The 20,855-nt window shown below is 46.5% G+C and overlaps 1 protein-coding gene across 11 annotated transcripts in view; it reads left to right on the top strand.

Moving 5' to 3' along the window:
- The window catches only part of CAMTA1 (calmodulin binding transcription activator 1), a 235,325-nt gene that overhangs the window by 161,892 nt on the left and 52,578 nt on the right, over positions 1-20,855 (top strand). For all 11 annotated transcript variants that reach the window (XM_048326078.1, XM_048326088.1, XM_048326080.1 and 8 more), the window contains one exon: positions 17,300-17,453. In XM_048326078.1, coding sequence (XP_048182035.1) covers positions 17,300-17,453 — 154 coding nt within the window. The remainder of the gene's footprint in view (positions 1-17,299; positions 17,454-20,855) is intronic.

Here is a 20,855-nt window from a genome sequence, read left to right on the forward strand (position 1 = left end):
CTAGGAATAGGGAAAATGTTATAAAACTGTGGCCCAAGTTCCTGTTCCCTTATCTCTCTGTGAGTGTTGTCAAGAGTTTAAAATACATGTGTGATAAAGCACTTCCTGGAGCAGTTGCAGTGACGGTGTGTCCTGAAAAGCATCTCCTTCTTCATTGGGAGTGGGAAGCCAGAAAAGCCATGCCACTGGGATGGGAGTGTCACTGGGATTGGTCAGACTGGTGTTGGAGCACAGGGTGCTCTGGATAATGAGCCAGCAAGAATCAAAACCTTTTATAATGTATGTTTTTAATGGAGCTGGGAAACAGGGAAAAAATAGGAAAGCTGTTTCTGAGTCCTGCAGGTATTTGGGGGGTGGTTACGATACCATTAGAGGGAGTCATGGGCTGTCAATGTTTCTCTTAATATGGAACTGAAGTCAAGAGCAGAAACTTTATGTAAGAATAAAGAACAGAGGGATTGGTTAAAACCAAGTGCATCCTAACCCTGTTACAGAGTCCTGTCTGAGATGCTGCGGGTGGTGCTGGATGGTCCCATTCAACAGGGGCAGGATGGGGAGAAATCACTTCTGGAAAGGTCCTATTTAAAGGAAATAGAAAAGGTCAATATTAACAGACTAGGAAAAGACAAATGACAGTGTTGTACAAATACTGTGTCAGATGAGGAATTGTTCCCAAAATTGTAGATAAGACAGTTCTGTCCTTTTTATCTTGTAATACTGAATAAGAGGACAATGAATTTTGCTAAAGAGCAGCACAAGTTCAATCTGATTTAAGGAAAGGAAATACAGTGACACTGCTGCAAGATGTCATTCCCTTGTTGAGTGTGGTAAACTCAAAAATGGAATGAAAATGTGTGGATGGTGAGAGAATCCAGGGAAATAACAAGCAGCCTTGTATGGGGGACTGCCAGAAGGGATATCAAAACTTGGACCTTTCTGGGACTGCCTGCACTTCTGGGGCCCTTCACAGCTTTTTGTCTGTGTTCTGCTGTGTGACCACCTTCTTCCCTCCCATTCCACAACGCTGTTTTGGCTCCATGGATGAACTTCCTTCCTGTCTCAGGTCTAACCTGCTGCCACCCATCATTTCTACTTCGCTTGAAATTCACCTGTCAGGACCCATGGCAGCTGTGACGTGGATGTGTGGAGGAGCATCCCTGATGGGACAGTGTGGGCTTGCACTGAAGGGCAGGCAGTGTGCTCCCAACACAGCCTGCCAGTCCTCCCCAATTAGGGTGATGGCTTTCCATGTGAGGCTGGGGCACCCATGGAGACCTGACTGAGTTCCCTGCAGTGAGCCATGCAAAGATAATTGAAGGCAGCAGCTAAAGATTCATCAGCGATGCTGGAATCCTTCCAGGGGTGCTGAGCAGACAGCGGTGCTGGGCTGGAGCAGGCTCTGTCGTGAGCCTATGTGGAGTGGGACCCCCACACTGTTCCATCCTTGGTGGCAGGGGTCTGCTCTGTGCTGGGGATGTCCTGGGGTGTCCTCCCTCTGCTCTTCATATTCATCCTGTTAACAAAGGGCATCCCTTATCATCGAAATATTTTCCATAGGCCCTCTGGTGATCGCATGAGCAGTATCAGAAGTCATTAATTCTGAAATGTGGGCTCCAGGGGACACTTTCAGCAAGTTCAGCTGGCAAATAAACCTTTAAACCTTTCCTTGTCAATGCTTCCCCTTTCAGGCAGGTGCTGAGCTGTCATTCACCAGCCTACAGCCCTCCTCAACAAGCCAGCTGCAGCATTCCTCCTCTGCATGTCCTGGTGAAGCCAAAAGGGCAGAAGATTCCCTAAGCCCCCCAGCAAAGCTCTTGTTTTCCCCGAGATAAGTATTTCTTCAAAGGACTGTGGCAAGGTGGCTGTAGTTTATACTCTTTTAAATAAAAATCCTAACAGCTGGTATGTGAGCAGTGAGTTTTGGGTTTTTTTAAGTTTATTTCTGCTGATGCATCCTCTAAGGTCTTTCTAATGTAATTTGGGATTATTTGTGACTTCCAAGGTGTCAAAGGGTTCACACTGCCTGGTTGAGCCTATTACTCTGAGCAGCAGTTGGAGAAGGGCTTTCCCATCAGATGACTTTTGCTTATCAAGCAGGGAGGCAATACCTAATACTCAGTGAAAAGCCTAAATCTGGCCTATGGAAAGGAGTGAGCTCTTTCTGAAGTGCTTCAGTGCTGAGACATGTCTAAATCAAGTTCTGGGGCAAGGGGTGGTTCTGTGCCATGGGGCAAGCAGCTTCCTGTGAACACTAACTGTGTGTGATGCCTGAGCCGAATACCTTTCAGAGCTGCTTAACAGCTTCTCTTTTCCATTTTGGTGATATCTTTCTAAATTATACATTAAACTGATCAGGCTGAGTAATGCATCACAGCTTCCCCGTGTCAGACTTAATGTTCCTTATTCAGCTGCAGCTTTGTGTTTGCCTTTCCCTTCCGTTTATAATCAGGCAAACCCTGGCTCCTCCTGCAGAGCATCTCTGCTGCAGGCAGCTCCTGGAGAGGAGGAGCCAGGTACAGGGGGCTGCCCCATCCCAGGGCAAGGCTGGCTCATGAGAGCATGACCTGCCATGCTGCAAAAGGGTCCTGGAGAATGCTGAGTCCATGGAACTCATGCTGTTGTCCTGTGGGATGTGGGTGCTTTGCTGTAGGTGGGGGATTGTGTTTGTGAATAAATTTAAAAAACACCCAGAGAATCTGGGCGAGCAGCACATGGGGAGAGTGGCCACAGCAGTGTGGTGGCACTGGAGGTTGTGGGTGGCAAGGGACTGACACCAAGGCTGTTGGGATTTTAGGTGCTACAGGAAAAACAAGTAATTTGCTACTTTTCCTTGCCAATATGTCTGAAGACAGATAGTACTTGGTTAAGTGCAGCTCTAAAATGGAAACTCAAGCAATTTTCTTTCAGTGGCTTCTCAGATCATTGCACAGCAAGATGCAGCTAAGGAGAAAGGCATGTCTCTAGTTTTTAAGTGCTCTGTGTTAATGCTGGTGTCTTCTGTGAAATTACCAGGCTTTGTTGCTGTAATTCAGTGCAAGGAGGAATTCCTAATTTTAGGGGTTTTTTTTCCTTGTGTTGTGAGGCCTTTTATATTTCTTCTATTGTCTGTTAATACCTCACTCCCAGGAGACGGACTGAGTTCCTTCTCTTTCCTTGCTGCCTGTCCCCTGAGCTCCCTCTGTATCACCCCCCTGTTTGAACCCCAGGTCCTTTGGCCACATCAGGCCCTTCAATGTGCAGATGCTCTTCAGGACTGCTGCTGTTTGAAGCAGTCCTTTTTTATTGTTCCGTTTCATTTTATTCTGATGTATAGATAAATAATTGGATGCCTTTAGGAGGCTGCAACTGTACTCCTGGGTCATGTATCCACCAGTTTTCTTCTGCTTTTTTTTTTTTTCCCCCTCAGAAGTCAGGAGGCAGCTGTGGGAATCAGTGCTGCTCTTTTAATAAATGCAGTCGCACCACTGCCTGTAGCACCTGAGTGGGTTTTTCTGAACAGCGCAGCTTTTTCTTTTTGTAACACACTTTCACCTTATTATGTTTACATTCTATAGGAAAACAATGTATGTTTTCAGCAGAATTAATCAGTATAATTATATGTGATTTCCAGTGTCAGGTTCAGCCGAAGCACCGATTCAGGGTAGTGATTAGCCCTCTCAGCAGCAACGGGGATGGAGAGCTAATCTGTGCCAAAAACTCTGATTTTGAAAGATGCCATTTTATACATAAATTGAGTATTTCCTCTGAACGCCCCCAACCAATTTGAATAAAAATGTATTTATACCTGATGGCAGTGCACCCTGTTTGTTTTAGATTGCAGCTTTGCTTCTGTTTGCAGAGGCTGCCATTACTCAGACAGATGGGGCCTGAGTCTTCATGAACAGGTCTGCCCCTTTGCATTTGCCTGAAGTTATACCAAATGAGCTGCATTCGTTTAAATCTGCATAGTCTTCATCTTCTCTGATCCCTAAAAAAATAATAAAGTCCTTGAATATTCTGTGATTCTGTAATACTCTTTTTGGACAGTGCAGCAAGAGCTCCCACATGAGCTGTCTGCATGTGGCTTGTGGTGTGTCCCTCCACACAGAAAATTCCTTGACTCCTTATAAGGTTCATGAGGCAGGTTCAAGGTTCATTGCAAAAATGGAAGAGTGGTTGATTTCTTTATTTTCTGTAATTTCAGCCTTTCAGAATAGGGAGCGTTTTACAGACACAAAGCTCCAAGAGAGCTTTCATTTGCTGTTTCAGTCTTTTAGAAAGTACAATTACACGGGAAGGAAGCTCCTGCACTGCAAAAAAGTTCAAATCAATTAAAACTATTTACTTTGTTGCTAATGATTCCAGACCATTGTAATTTATGGGTAAATAAGTGGCTTCAAAAGCATGTTCATTCAGTGAGTACACAGAGGAAATGTTAACGAGTTCTTGGGTAAATTAGGTCTTGGTTTGGTCACAGACTCTCCCTGCAAACCTTTCCGGGCCGGCTTGCCACACAGCCTGAGGGATTCCAGCTTTTGGAGGAAACTGCAGTTTCTGATGGGTTTTCAGCATTCAGAGAAACACAGGTAATGGGGGTGGCACAGGCTGGTGCAGCCAGAGCGGACAATCAGTGTTAACAAGGTGAGGTGCATCCCTTTATGGGTGTTACAGTCCACTTGGGTTCGTGCTGATGCTCAGCAGGGGTGAGACGATAAACAGCAATTACTGGGCAGTTTTTATGTTGGCCACAAATGTATTTTGCAGAACCTTTTGAATGTTCTTTCAAAATGGACCTTTTTTTAGCAGAACTTAACAGCGTTAAAAAACAGGAGTCGGTGCTGTTCTTGTCAGGGTCTCACTTATCCTGTGGACAAGTTTGCTGCAGCTTCAATTTGCCTGCTTGGAAAATTGGCTGTCACATGCCAGGGACAGCCAGATCTGTCAAGCTCCACAGTTTTCCTTTATTAGCTCTATTGGGTTTATTGCTTTTCGTATGCTCTGAGGGATGATAGTTGTTTAGTGACAAGAACCTGAAAAATCATTCAAGTTGACAATGCTTTTTAGATTTCATTTTTTCCTTGTGTCTCTATCTATAAAACAGAATGACTTGAGGACACGCTGAACATAGTGGGGAGTTTGCTCTATTGCTGGGAACATGCCTTCAAGCTCTGAGCTCTACTGTTGTTACCATCCCCACATCAGCCAAACTGCAAGAATGGGCATTTTACCTGTCCTGCTGCAGCTTCTGGTGTGGCAGGGATGTGCTTTGGTTTTCAGCAAACTGGCTTTAATCTCCTTAGGCATGATGGTTGCTCCAGTCATTTCCAAATTGTGTGTGCAAGTTGGGATGGAAGATTTTTGTGATGTTTTCCAGGTTCTTGCAGTACTGAGCCAACTGAAACTTTTCTGACATAACACCAAAGCATCAGGAAACCTGGAGAAGACAGCATTCAAAATAGTGTTGATGGAGGATCTCCTCTGGCTGTGCATGGGTGTTTCTGCCTTAAGAGGGGGATGCCACGTTCCTCAGAGCACAGAGTCGAAAGGCTCTGCAGGGAATCCCTGTGTTCACCCACGCTGGTTTTGCTGCCTCTCATCTCATTACACGTTCCTTTGCAGGTTCTTTAGTGCTCCCTGGTGTGGCAGGCAGACAGCACAAACCATGTGAGGTACCTGCCCCTCAGGGGGGCCCAGCAGGACATGGTCTCCCTCATGCTTTCACATCACAGCATCTCCAGCACCCTGGGAGGGGCAGCACTGTTGTTCCAGTCCCAGGGTTTGGGAATAGCATAATCAGCTTCTGCATGTGTAATGAGAACAGAATCCCCTTGGCTGTTCTCTGCTCCATCTCTCGCTGTGAACACGTAGTGGAGGAGGAAGGATGGCAGTGCTGTAGCCACTTCACAGGGGCGATGGGCACTGGTGGTCCTGGCAGACACTGTGAGTGTGTCCAGCCCTGCACAGGGCACCTGCACTTCTGGGGTGTGTCCTGAGAGTGAGAAGGAATAACATGGGGAATCCTGGTGACTTGAATTCCTGCCATAGCTGCCGTTCCCTTGCTCTCTGCAGCTGTGGCAGGTGACGGAAATGCCTCTGATGGCAATAGAAATGTTCCTGATGAAGGGGAGAAGGCAGCTGCAGCTCCTGTGTCTGTGCCAAGATGAAAATCTTCATCGTTGAGTGGTTTGCGAAGGCACGACTGCAGTCACCTCAAATCGTGCTGTTGCTGAGCGAGCACCAGCTCTCCATTCCAGCAGTATCAGAGAGAAACGATCTGTGGCTGGATGAGTGAAGTCACTCGTCTCTAGCAACAAATAGGAGGCATCTGGGCAGGGTCTCTGACTCAGGCAATCTTTGCTGGTGGAATAAAAGGCAGAAAAACTATGTGGGATATGTACAAAAGCTAAAATGTGTGTGGGCGTGTAAGACTCTCAATACTCCACTCAAAAACAACCCTACCAGCAGTCATGTGTGGCACACTTAACAACAGACCCTCAGATAATTCTCACACTGTCTGATGAATTTCAAATCTGAGAGGTCCAAGCTGAAGAACAAAACCTGGTGTGTCCTTCATTTGAAGGACAGCAAGATGAGGGTCTCCATTCCTCTTCCATGATCTGTGCAGGCTGGAAAAAAAATGAAAAAGCAGTAAATCAGAAAATGTACAGAGCACTCCTGAGCCTGGATAGTGCAGAGTATTGCTGTTTCTGGGATTTCAAGGACTCTTGTCATAAGCTGTTCGTTCCTCAGCGTTACCTCTCTCTTAGATGCTTCTTCAGATGCGTCGATGCCTAAGCTCAAAACCCCCTTTGATCTGTGCTTACTTTGCCGAGCATTTACCAACTTAAAAGTGCCTGTGTTAAACTTTAATGTTCCCGTGTCTGGCACTGGATGTTCCAACTACTGCTGCTTTTTTGGGATGTCTCAGAAGATACCAGTGTATGTAGCTGGGTCAAGTAGCTGATGGGTGAAATGAGCAGTGACTGGCTGCGTGTAATAGTCTGCCCCTGTTACTGAAATTCAGAAGCTTTCCTGCCTTTTTATATTTTGTAAGGTGTACCATGTCATGGGCGTTGTGTGTTCTTCTCTCTTGCTGATGTGAATGTAGACCACAGGCACCAGCACTCAGTGTATAAAATATCTCAGCTTCATACTCACATTTGGCAAGTAGATTAAAAAAATGGGGGGGGGGGGGGGAATTTCTGCATATAACAGCAACTGCTTTGCTATTTGTTGTATTCTTCAGAAGGCATTGCCAAAACTTCACTGTTTTTTCTTGGAGCATACTGTGAAATAAAAAGATGAGGGAGACTCTCCAGGAGAGATGCAGCCATGGAATTACCAAAGAAATTGATAACTCTCATGTGCCACATCTCCAAACGCTCGCCTGATAAATTTGCTCTCACTACTTAAAAATCTAATTGGATGAAGTGTCAGCATCTGTCATCGGCTCAGCCTGAGCCCAAGGGCTAAACAAAGCTCACCTTTCTCTGCTTAAATAACACAGCTTTGGAGGTTATCAGGGCACTGTCACGTGCTGGGAGATTGCCAGGCTGCTCCTGTGCAGCGAATTTGAGACTGATGGATCAGGCTGAAGGGCAGTTTGCTTTGCTGTAGCTGGGCTGTAGCACCTTCTGCTCATCCCTGATAACATCTCCGTTAGCAGCCAGGTCACTTGCTCTGGCTTGGCAGTTTGAGGCAGGATGGGTCCACTGTCCAATTTACCATTCTTTTCTCTTACTGTGTGAGAGGGAGAGCTATTTGGGGCAAAAAGGAGCCAGGAAGGAATGTGTGCCCCTCCCTTGTGTTCAGAGTTGTGCTGGCACTGACCAGAAGAGCTGTTTGTCCACCCTGGGAATGGTTCTGTCCTTGCTCTGATGTAGTGAAACAGAGAAACAAAATCCATTTGTCAGATCTCCCCAAGAGAAACCTGAATGTCTCCATGGCCAGAAAGGAGTCAGAGTCCTTGAAAAGGTCTGATAAGAGATAATTCCACTCTTATCAGCAGTTCAGAAACCCCTCTGAGCTACACAGAAGCACTGGTGGGGTCACATTTCCTTTTAGGATTCCAAGGCATCCACGTGCGAGTCTCCAAGTGTATGTGCAGGAGGCCCAGAGGGCAGGACTGTCTCCCAGCCTATAACAGGAGTGCTGAGATGCTAATCCCTGTTTGTTAATCCCGTTATATGGGGGAGACTTCTGAGTGGTAGTGAAGAAAAAAGAAGGTTGTCTAGTAATCTTTTTCTTGCAGTTCAGAAGAAATTCAAATCTGATACTCTTTTTTTTTTTTTGCTTTAGGATTTGATGTTTCTGGTTTAAGGTGCTGCCTCAGTTCCCAGCTGGCTGCTGTGGATCCCTTTCAGGATGCCATGGCTAATGAGTCACAGCCAGCAGCTGTATAGAGAATGGAGCGAGGCTGGCATGTCCTTGACGTGGCAGTTTGGGGTGTCCCTGGTACCTGCCCATCTCTTCCTCTGGGCACAGCCCCATGTTGCTCAGCTTTTATGCATCTTTTGTTTGGACCCTCCACTTCATGAGCCCTCTCATGCAATTCAAAAGTAAAGTTGGACTCCAAAAGGAGGAGAACTTTGGATTCCCTGGCACCGGGGTTCCTCATGTCTGGAAGGGTTATCCAGGCACAACAAAACCTTCAGTGAATAACCTGTGTGCTGTATAGCAGTGTCATAAGGGTTTTGCCATAGGAACAAATGTGTTGCAAGACTATCAAAGGCAACATTATGAAAGTGTTTTGAAGGTTATTGATGTTATTCCTCCGGGAATTGTATTACCAGCCACTGATATCAAAAGTAACAAATTTAAAGAAGCTATAAATGATAGAACCCTCGGAGCAAGAGCAAAGAAGAGAAATAAAAAGGACTTGTTGGCTTACCATGTACTGTATAGGCTGTGTGGAACATTAAATAGCATTTATCTGCTGTTCCTTCAGGCAGGCATCAGGCCATGCATCCAACATGTCCTCTTTTCCAGGCACCTGGAGCCTTGTGCCCCTGCACTGTGTCTGTGCGGGTGTAGGGAAAGGGGTCAGGGCTGGTGAGCACAGCTCCAGCCCCTGGGATGCTGCTGGAGCTGCCATCACCTTCCAGCACTGCAGAGAGCTCCCTTCCTGGTGGGCAGGTGGGATGTGTGGGGCTGTGAAGTGCTGAGCTGCGGCTCTGCTGCCTCGTGCAGATCAGCCAACCCTTAGACACATCCTTAGTCCATCGTGCCCCTGCTGTGGGGAGTGTACACTGGGTGTGAGGGGCAATCTTCTTCCAAATGATTTAAAATCATTTTTATATGTACAAAAGTAGCTTGGAGCTTGGTGAAGCTTTAAGAGCAGTGCTGAAGGACAGCGTGTCTCTGGAGGGAAAGCTTATCATGAGCTCTCAGTACATTCTCCTGGGCTTTTCTTGTTTAGTTTTTGGAAATGTCAGCTTTCTATTACTTGGTCCACCTACAACAATACCAATTAAAAAAGTAAGAAGTGAAGTATCTGCCGGTGCACATAGAACTGTTTTTAATTCACAGAAATGCATTAATATTTAACAGATAATAGTGTTATTGAGGCAAACTAGGCCATCAGCTTGAGAGAAAAACTTGCACCATCTTCATTCCAACTAGAATTGGAAGCAGTGCATTCTGTTGATAGAAACTTTGAAAGCACTTGGTGAATGTCAGTGGAGCTTTGAAATTAAAATTTCTTCTTACTTCAGACCAACTATTATTGTATCTCTGGCTTGGGTGAGCTGGGAAAGGGCAGAAGCCACTTGGGGCATGATTTATAATGCTGGCATTTCTGGCCGATGATGGGGATGGAAGTGTTCCGAGCTGAGCTCTGCCTGAGCTCGTTTGAAATGCAATGACAGAATTCCCATGTAAAGGTTGCAATAAAAACAGAAAGAGGGAGAAGAGATTCTGTACTTCAGAACGAAAAGAAAATAAAGAGTCCTCACAAATGTCAGCTGAGGGATCTCTGGCTCACACTTGTGGGGAAAAATAGTCCAAATGCAGTAGCAAATCTTTTACAGAGCAGCAGCCTGCAAAGAGAGCAGCACTGTTACAGCATATGCAGTACTTCAATATTTACATTTGTGTCTGTGATTTGTTGGGACTTTGCCCATGTGTGCATGGGCAGCATAACATGATTTCAAAGTATTCATGCAGCTGCAGGGCAAAACTCTGCTCCACATCTGCAGTTTTGGTGGCCAGGAGGTTCCTCACTGGTGCTTTATGGGCAATCAAGCATTTGCTTTGTGTTACCCCACAAAGATTTGTGTTTTGCTGTTAAATCAGGTAAGCCCGATGTATAAATTGGGCTGTATCAGTTAGCAAATTTTTTGAGATTTGAATTTTTGAGATTTCTGAGTTTTGAAAATGAAAAACACAATTCAAGTGTAGGACACTGAAACATCATGTGGCTTTGATGTTCTCCTGTGCACCACTTTGCTTGCAGAAGAAATTCCACTATTCTGGAAATGATTGCAATATACAAGTGTAACATAGGAAAACATAGAGGCACTGTGCAAATGTAAGTCTTCAAAGGTGGAGAGCTGGAGTAGCAGAATATACTCAGTATAGCAAGGGATGTGTGTGCTATAATAAGCCTCATTTGTCAGGAAGAGTATCTCAAAGGAGTTCAAACCCAAAGAAACCTTTGCTTTGCCCTCAGTGCTATTGTTTGAAAATCCTCCAGGCTTTTGCAGAATGAATTGTAAAACTGCAGAGAGCAAGTGACAGGGAGGAGGAGGAGATGCCTTGGTGATTTCCATGGCAAATCTGTCTCCCTGTAGAGGCAGTCGGTGCTGGATGCAGCAGCTGGGTTAAAGGCAGCTGTTGCTGCTGTTTCACACTTTTCCTGCGCGGGGGTGTTAAGAAGGAGTATCTCTGAGCAAGCTGAAGTAGGGCACGTTGCTTTCTCTTAAGTTTTCTCTGCATGCTTTAATCATGGTTGTGTTTTTCTACACAAGCAGTGGCATAGCTGTAGAAGGCTATTAACTGAGTCAGACAGCTGCCCTGGCATCTCTTCTGACCAACGGCTCAAAGCTATGAAAGTCTCGGGCTGGTCTTTCAAGAATCCAGAGAAACAGTGAAAACCACGGGTTTGAAAAAGAGCCTTACTCTGTGGGTGGCAGCCTGGAGCCCACCGTGCTTCTTGGAGAAAACCCTTTGGGGACATGGGTGGGAGCCAGGCTGTGCTGAGCGATGCGCTGCTGTTGATGCCCTGCGTGCTGGGCGGTACCAACACCACAGGTGCTCAGGTTCCACAGACTCGGGTCTCCTTAGACCTTCCCATGAAACCACTTTCATGGTCTCTGGGGCAAAAGGCAGGACAGGAGCCTTCCCTGCTGCCTCGCTGTCCCTGGGACCTCTGCGTCAGCACCAAAGCTCCCTGCATGTGCCTAGATAAACACAGTACCAGCTCATGGCAGAATTATCTTGTCCCTGTCAGCTGCCTGTGTAAGTTAAAGCTTCCAGCTGGGAGAGGTGACACAGATGAAAAGAAATTTCCACTGTCCAGAAGAACAATACCTGTGTGAGAAAGAGAAGTACCTTCTGTTTTATTTTGCTGCATGTTTCTGGTTGTGCAGCATCATTCTCCTGTTACACCTTTTACTAGCACTAGAGGTATTGCTATGAAAGATAAAAAGCATCTCAGAAATCAATTTCTTTTGGAACTTTGGAGACCAGGAATTACTGCATGTTATTACTCTGTGTCTTTCAAAGTGTACGTTAAGTAAACATGATCCTCAGGAGTATTCATCGGCAGCTCTTTCTATATAAAATACCTTCAAATCACATTTGATGACGTATTAGTGAGTGTTTGGTATTTGTTCTGTATTAAGACTCTCTTATTTTGCTTCTCACACTATTTAAATGCTGCCTGATGATGCCCACACTGCTCTGTGTGCTGTGCCCTTACCAAGGTATTGAAGAGGAACCGGGGAACATGTTATAAAGTATACAGCCAGATTAAATCCTGATTCTCTTTAAAACAATTGCAGGAAATCTCGTCATCTCAAAATAATTTTTTGCTTTCCAAGCCTTTCAATATTTGCAGTACGTGGAGCTGTATCGTCCTGTAGCCAGTCTCTTGTCTCAAAAATTATTCAACTTAAACAAAAAAACTCAAAAGAATTTGGGCTGAAAAACTGGGAAAATGACTCTATGTTGGAGTTGTGGGCTGGCTGACCTTTTGAGACAAGCACTGTATCCATAGGGTATAAATCTTGAGGCCCCAGTCATGGCTGGGATGCAGCTGTGGTGAGGATGGTGGGGGTTGCCCCCACCCCAGAGGGGACCCAAAGTTCCTGTGCCCAGGCAAGGACAGTGACAACTGGCACCAGTTCCTGAGCAAGTGCATGTCAGGATGCTGATTAAAACCACACATGCACCAGTGTCTCTCTGCCTGGCTGCCTCCAAGCATCCTCTCTTCCTGAGGAAGCTATTGAAGGACCAGAAGTTCCAGCAGTGCTTTTGTCAGCTGGAGCCATAGGGACAAGGTTAATTCAAGGTGCTCTGCTAGCTAAAAGGGATTTCCCAGCAGAAGGAGTCCTGCTCTGCAGCACAACAACTGCTTTTGTGTCTGGCTCTGGGGTCCCACTCTCTCCCCCGTGCTCCAGTGCCTCAGCTCGGGTGCCAGGGCTGTGCTATATCTCTGGTAATTGTCTCGTTCTCCCTAATTAAACATGTCCAGCTCTAGATAAATTAAGGCAGTAGGTTGTGCGCTCAAAGGCAGTGGATTATTTTTTTTTTGTTTTCACATTTAGTGTGGAAGATTAATATATTCTAATGCATCAGCCACCAGGTTACCTTCCATAGCATGACCTCAATTAGAAATTAGTTCAAGGATAAAGAAAATGCTGGGATTCAAACCAATAATCTTGCCCAAAGCTAGCATTTGGTCCCTGAAAAAATTCCATTACTTCAGTGTCTGTGTTATGTATTTGTGCCTTTTTCTTGGGGTATCCCAGACTCTGCTCTCAAACCTTTGAAAATCCAAAGGAAACCCTCCAGAAAGACACTGCTATAAATAGTAGAAGATTCTGTCATCCATGTGTCTGGGAATAGTTTCATTCACTGGTTTGATTTTTAGATAACGTATAGATAATACACAGGCACTCCCAGTACCTGTTCCTGAGTTACCTGTGGGTACTGAAGCATCACGTAATGGTAGCCCCTCAAAACCACAAAAACCCCTTTATATTCTCTTTTTTTGGGACATCTTTACATTATCTTTTTTGGGGGGTGATAAGCTGTCAGATATTAATCCTGTCACCCCACAGCGATGGATGTGAATTATCTTCCCAGAAAGCTGAGATTCCTTTTCAGCCTTTTGGATTGAGAAATACAAAGTAAACCTTGTAAATGAATAGCTGCCAGAAAAGAAAAACCTGTTACAATTTTGGGGGTGAACAGGGACAGAGGGGGGCACAGGACCTGCCTCTGCATCCCACTGTCATACTCCTCTCCTCCTACCCTTCTGCTTCGTGGTGTAGCCTTTAGAGCTGGAACAGGCTGGTTTCACCACGTGTAGAACTTCACAGGTTTGACACAACAGAACTGACACAGGTGTCCAGTGCTAACCAGGGCAAGTGGCTGCGTTTGGGGGTAATTCCTTGGCTGAGATGAGATTCACTGACGCTCGTCACCCCTGAGGATAATTTACTTCCTTTCATCCTTCCAGCAGGGAGTACAAATGCAAAACTTTCAGCTCAGAGGTATTTTTCCAAATAAAATTATCTTCAGCTGTGGTCATCGGTGATTTGGGAGCCCCTGCCAGTGAGATTTTGCCTTGAGCTGATTGCCTTGGCTGAGCAACTGAAGAGCAGCTGGAAGCTGGCCAGAAATGGCTTTTGATTTTTGCTTTTAAAAGAAAAAGGAATAGAAGAAGAGAACCAAACCAGCATGCTTTGAGAAGGCAGAGGTTTTTGCAGACTTCTCCTTGGAGGGGACTGACTCTGGGAAGTGAAGAAGAAGCAAAAGGTGGTTGCTGAAATGAGAGTTTTCCCTGTGGCTGAGCCGTCGTGGAGCTCTGGAGGAACTGACCATTCCTTCACCCCAACATTGGTCAGCCCTTTGCTGGCTGCCCATGCCCCCGCTCCCCCCCCCCCCCCCATCCCAGAACTGTTCCAGTTTTGTGTTTCTGCTCCTGTGAAAAATCCCCACATGGAGCAGGCTGGTGGAACAAACAATCCCTGTTTTAGTCAGATAGTTTCCATGGTGTGTGGTGGGCAGCAGAGGAGGCTGCCAGGCTGTTCCAGCCACTGGGATGGAGGGCTGCAGCACCATTATGTGCCATTATCACTTTCTGGATAATGTGTACACTTTCACCATCACATAGTTTTTCTCCCTCATTTTTCATGAGAACTGGCATTAGATTAATGGTTAAGCCATGGAAGAAATGTAATGCCACGCCAGTCTGATTTATTGACCACTTAGGGCTGATGAAGCTTCAAACAAGAGTCAGGCAGATGTTGCAGTTGCATTTTTCTTCATCAAAACCAACGACTTTTTGTGTTTAACCACTTGTTGTACCATCTCCTGCTTACCCCCCAGCAGCAGTGGAGGCAGTTCCTCTGCCACACTGAGGAGGCATGAGAAGCCAAGCAGCCTTGTCCAGGTCAGGGACAGATGGCAGCGCCTTCAATTCGGGTGTGGGGGAAGCAGAGCAACTCTGCTGAGGCTCCAGGCACTGGAACGATGGGCAGATTTCCAGCAGGAGTGTTTCCAGAGCCATCTGCAGCCCAGTCCAGGGCTCCCCTTGTTCCCCCCTGCCACACCAGTGAAGGGCCTCTGCCATGGCGTGTCCACTGTCCTGACACCTTTCCTGCATGGAAGTTACATTTGTAATTTTTCTTTCAGTCTTTCACATCTCTCTTGCTCTCCTGGTAGGTCACCACAGATAGTGATTCGCTGCTGATCATGAGTTTTCCAAAACATTTGTATTCTCTTCATTTGTGTCAAAACATTTCAGTTACCAAGTGGATTGGCATTCATGAGGTTTGTCAACCTATCAGCTTTTAGATGTAGCCATAAGGAACAAACCTGTTTGGTCTGTGTTTATTTTGTATGCTTTTATATATAAAAAGTCTAAGTTCCAGTGCCAGTCCACTGCTGAGGTCCACTTGTTTGTGTTGCACTGAAGCCAGGAAGCCCCATAATCCTGACCTGCTTGGTGACAAACAGGCACTGTCAGGCTGTGAAAAACACAGTTTACCTGAGAGGAAGGTAGAAGCACCTGCAGAACTGCCACATCATCCACAGCTGTGTCTTTGCTCCCTTCTTTGAAACTTCCCTGAGAGCAAGAGGTGTATTTACATGAAATCTCTGAAGCATATTACTTTTTATTACTTCATCATCTAGATCACTAATTATGTTAAATTAGCTGATGGAGACTATTTGGGTGTATGGGTAATCATTTTTACTATCTGAACCTCTTCTGAATTATGCACGAGGACTGTGATGTTTCAGATGTACTTTTTGTAGAATGAGAAGTTGTGATGGTTTTCCGTGTCCTCTGGCTGCCTCTGTCTGCCTTCCTGTGAGAAGGAAGGTTTTGAACACCTCACAGTTGAACACAAAAGGTCCAGTTGTTTGTCTACAGAAGAATCTCAGGAATAGAAGAGCCAACCGTTTTCTTTGCTTTAGCACTTTCCAAAACCACTCTGAAATAAATTACTAGCTGTTTTTTACAGGGTTTCTTTGCCACTTCCCTGTGCAGTACAACTCTTTTAGCACTGGCTGCAAGAATTTGATACTGCTTTCTCACAGAATCTTCACTGAGAAATCCCCTGCTTGCAGTTCTGACCATAGAGGGGGAAAATGCAAGTTCCTACTGGCACGTCTTCCTAACTTGAAAGAGCTTCTCCAGACAGAGGGATGTATCTGCTTACCAAGCAGATGCTCTGCAGGGCTGCTCTGCTTGTCACAGTGCTGTACATGGGTACCAGTGGCCCTCCCCCCTGCCAGCACCTTCTTAACCAGCCTGGAGGAGCTGGGAGACACGACCAGCTCCCCCTGATCTTGGGGATGCGCAGGATGCTCCCTATGTGCGGGGTGCACGAGGGAGTCACGGTCACCCCACACCCAGCAGTGCTGAGTGCCACCCTGCCCCTGCCCTGGGCTGCTCCGGGTGCAGCTCCAGCGTGCTGGGCCTCGGTACTGTGCTTTGCCCATGAGAAGTTCCCTTCCACAGGTCTCCTTGGTGCAGGTGTCCGTGTCCTGTTCCAGCTCTCCCCTGGTTTCATAAGCAAGTGCTGCCATCAGCACAACCTTTGCAAGCGGATGATGGGTTGTGTTCCCACTCCCCCCCAGAACAGGGCTCTAACAGCATTAATGAAACATTAGAGTTTTAATTACACCATTATCCTGTTTATTCTTATAAATAATTCCAAAGCAGTCATTAAAGTTTGCGAACTTAGGAGTAAATGACTTAAGGGAAAGAAATCATCTCCTCAATCTTGTTATTATCTATTGAACAATCTCCCTGGGACGCTGTTGGGGAGCTGGCGGAGTTGTTGCTGTTGTTAAGATGATTCATTTACTCGCAGGGTGGTGACACAGAGCTCAGCTCCTGCTCCAGGTGTCGGTGGGACGGCACCGCAGTGCGTCAGAGCAGGGTCCTCCCCCCGCAGCCCCGCGGGAAGGGAGAGGAGAGCGGGATCAGCTGCGGGATCAGCCTGCAGGAGCCGGCCCCTCTCTGTCCGCCTGCAGCTGTCCTGCAAAGCGCTCTTCCAGTCCCAACCGTCTGCAGCTTGCAAACATCTTCAAAAGACAAGGAATTCTCCGGGCTTGTCTGTAAAGAGCCCGTCTTTGGGGCTCTCTGTAATACTGTTTGTGAGCCTCCTCGGCTCTTCCCTCCTGCTTTCTCTCACTGTATGGAGAGTGTGGCTGTTCCTGGTGTTCTCAGGTGACTTTCTCTATATTCAAAAAAGCTTGATGTGGACCAGAACTGATGGAAGCATTGTCTCAAAGGAACAAAAGGTCCCTTAAACCAAAGCATATTACCTGGTGTGCATTGTCAGTGGTGTTTGAAGGACTCTTGCAACTATTTGGTGTTGTAAGGGTTGAAAAAGAGGTTCATGCTGAGCATACAAGTGGAGCAGGAGAGTTGCAAGCAGAGGCCATCAGGATGGGGGAAGCCTTGTGCAAACTCAGGTGCTGTCTTCTGCCACCTCTCTTAAAGAACAGCTCTTATCTCTGGGAAATCCAGTACAGTCTGGGGTCTGATCACGCCGCTTTCTGTCACAGTTTTAATTAGGAAGTTAAATGCAGAGAGTGCTGGCCCCAACGATGTAACTCTTGCTCGCTGTCCCTGCAGAACCCAGACATCGTGTTGGTGCACTACCTGAACGTCCCGGCCATCGAGGACTGCGGGAAACCGTGCGGCCCCATCCTGTGCTCAATAAACACCGACAAGAAGGAATGGGCAAAGTGGACAAAAGAGGAACTCATCGGGCAGCTCAAACCGATGTGTGAGTATCTGGAGCTGGTTTTGCTTCTTTGCTGTATATTTAGAGTCCAGCGTCTCTCACAGCCAACAGCCATCCTGTGAAGGAGTCATTTGTCCATCCAACTCAGCTTGCATCTGCACACGCTTTCTTTCCAATATTCAACACTTCTGGGATGTATGGTATGAGAGCGGCCCAGATTGTCCCCAAAAAGGTCCCCTCTGCACACTGGGGGAAAATGGTACCTGTGTTCTTGCATAGGGTTCAAGGCCTCACTTGCAAAGAGCCTATGCAGTACTGGCAGGTGGATTCCCCCAAGGGCACTCCGTGTTTGGGTGGCCATTGTCAGGTCACAATGGGTTGCTGTAGCTTACAGGTGGCCCCATGGAACTGAGTGTTTTGAGTTGAGCATAATTTCCTACAGTTTTGAACTTTGCAGCCTAAAGAGAAGGCTGCTCAGGTATGCAGAGGGATGGGGAAGTTTGCCCTCAGACAGGCAGTTCTTTGAACCTCTCTGCATCTGCCTTGGTGTATAATATTTTCCTTTGCATCAGTTATATTGTATGTCTTCCCCTGGAGAGCACATTCCAATGTGCACAAAAACATCTTTTGGCAGTGAAAGAAAAATGAGACATAAAGTGGGTCTATAACCAAGAGAAAATTAACTGCAGGAGCCACAATACCAAATCTGAGTCAACAAATACCAGGTCTGCTTCTGTGCCTGCCCCCTGCCCCTGCCTGGATGCTGGTGTCATGCCCAGCTTCCTGTAATTGGAGGTCACAGTCACGGAGTGCATCCTGATGTGTCTCTGCCATCCATGAAGGATCAGCCTCGTGCTGACCGCAGCATTGGTAATCTGAGTTTGCAGTCCTTTGTTGCATCCTGAGCTGTGCAGGCCCTTGTATTCCTTTTCCACACAAAGCTGGAGGGCAGAGGAGAACAGGGAAAATGACACATTTGCCCCTAGGGCTGATAAACTTAGAAATCCAGGATGTTGGTGTAGCTGAGACTGGACAAATACCTTAACATTAAACAGGAAAGGAAGCAGCAGCCTGTTAAAAAATCTGCAGTGCATCAAGAAAATTATGTGAAAACTATGACGAACTCGCCGTAAATTTAATAACACTTGGCTCTTTTATGTCTCAGGAGGGAAGAGTGAAATTCTGCGCAATTATTCAGAGTATATATGCATGTACACGTCTCTGTTTATGGGTACATATCCTGGGAAACACATCCTTAGAAATGTAGCTACAATAAAAGCTTTGGATTCTGATCAGACCTAGAAAACAAAGAGGACACGGATAACCGTGTTCGGGGAACGCAGAGGGGCACCGCTCGCCAAGAAGCCATCAGATTTGGTTCCAGTGTAGGGTGTGCCATGAAATTCTGGAGCCAAGCACATTAGTTTCATCACATTTTTGCATTAATCACATTCTTTCACAGACTTCACAGTTTGATTGCCTGATGTTTCCAAATTTCTCTGCCCTAAAGCAGATTTGTCAATGGCTTAATCAAAGCGTTGTGCACGGTGTCGCTGGTGCAGTGACAGTCTTCACCTTTTACCTGTTCTGTGCTGGGGTTTGTTATGTTTTATTCCTCTGGACTTGGAAGCTCTGTAGGGGTTTTGTTTTCTTGGTTGCTGTTTTCCATGAGAATTTCACATTTAAGACAAGTTAGTGATGAGTACAGCCAGGGTGTGTGTGGAGGTCCAAGAGCTCTGTACCTGCAGGGGGGTTTCCCATTTCAGACCACTGATGTCATTCAGGGTTAAGGAAGAGAAGCTGATAGAAGTTCTGCCTTTGGGGCAAATGCTTCCTCCTGGTCAGAGGCTGGTGGCAGTGTCCAGCTCTTGACTCACTGACAAGTGCTGTTTGTTGAACTCCTACTCAGCCTGGGCTGGAGTCAGGTGTTAAAGCTGTTGACCTCTGTCAGGTATTAAAGCTTTCCTATCAGAATGGAGGGTAGCAGACAGGCAGTGGTGTGGCAGCCAGCGGTGTGGGAGCATGTTCTCTTGGCCATGTGTGCCTGGAGAACTAAAAGCCATGTGGCAGATGGCTGGCAGGGTGAGCGGCATCGGTCCTGGAGTCCAAGCCAGGCAAATACATCAAACTGTTTTTCCTGAAATGCAGAGAGACCCTGGCTGGGATGATCAGGGAGTTTGTTTACATTTCTTGCATCCATAATTCGCTCAGCTCCCTCTTCCTTCCCCGCTGCATCATCCCAAAGTCAGTCCAGGCTTCAGCAAGTCTTCAGTAGCGTCAGGGACAGGCACCAGCTCCTGGTACCAGCCTTGTCATCCCCGTGAGCAGAGCAGGGCACTGAAGTCTGGGTTCTTGAGAGGTGGCTTCTGCCCTGCTCCTGAAGGAGACCTCTGAATGCAGAGAGAGCTTCTTGGCTGGCTGCTGTTCGCTCATTCTGTGACTGTGCTTACACTGGTGGTTATGGATTAAAATCCACCTTTTTGGAGTGGCCACAGAGCTCTGAGAGCTTTGTGGAAACAGCATTAACTTGTTCTAACATAGCTGGTGTGTGAACTAATTAAGAGACTGAAATGAACCCATCTGAACATCCGTGAAAGGTAAATGCTGCTCTAAGGAGTTGAGGTTTTCTTAACACCTCCAGCTGAGTTGAGACTGTAAATAATTAATTAATCAGCCTGACTTCAGCTTTCATGGCTTTGGAATTTTGCTTTAGTTCTGATCTGTTTGTCACCTGCCTTCAAGCTGGGATGTTCATGACCTCCTGGTTGCCTTCTCTGGACCATCGCTGTTGGCTTATCAGACCTCAATTTGGCTGTCCTCAAGACTGAAGCATATGAGCCTGGAAGGCCTGATACACATTCATGACCTCCCACAGGATGATTCCTTTTTCCTTGCAGGCTTGGAGATGAGGCCCCTTATCTCAGTGGTGTAAGCAAGGTCAGGGAGCCCAGGGAAGGCTGTGACACCTCCAGTGATGGCAGACCTGGGATTACCCAGCAGTTGGGAGCATCTCAGCTGGGTGTCTCAATCAAAAGGGTTGTTGTGTGTGTGTGTGTTGCTTTGGTGTGAATGCAACTTTTGAGTACATTTGTGCAAAGTGAATAGCTATAATACATGGAAATTCTGCAGGAATGTTGTCCGAGACACCTGTAAGTCATTTCAGGATGCCTGGTGTGAAGAATGAGCCTCAATTTGGCATTGCTTTCAGTTCCCCCCCCCCCCCCCCCCCCCCCCCGTGGCCTGTTACAGTCTTGCTTTGAGATTTCTCTGAACAGATTAGCAGATGTCCTTAGAGGCATCTGGTGGTAAAAGCAAATTCAGTGGCAGAATCCATCACAGCAGAATTCTGTATATAAACTCCATATGATCAGCAAATTGTGGGCCAGCTCATGTTGGGGGTTTCTCCAAATCATCCCCTTTTGGCTCTCTCATCCTTCAGCTGGC

This window comes from Corvus hawaiiensis, chromosome 22, assembly GCF_020740725.1.
Source record: "Corvus hawaiiensis isolate bCorHaw1 chromosome 22, bCorHaw1.pri.cur, whole genome shotgun sequence".
Taxonomy (NCBI): domain Eukaryota; kingdom Metazoa; phylum Chordata; class Aves; order Passeriformes; family Corvidae; genus Corvus; species Corvus hawaiiensis.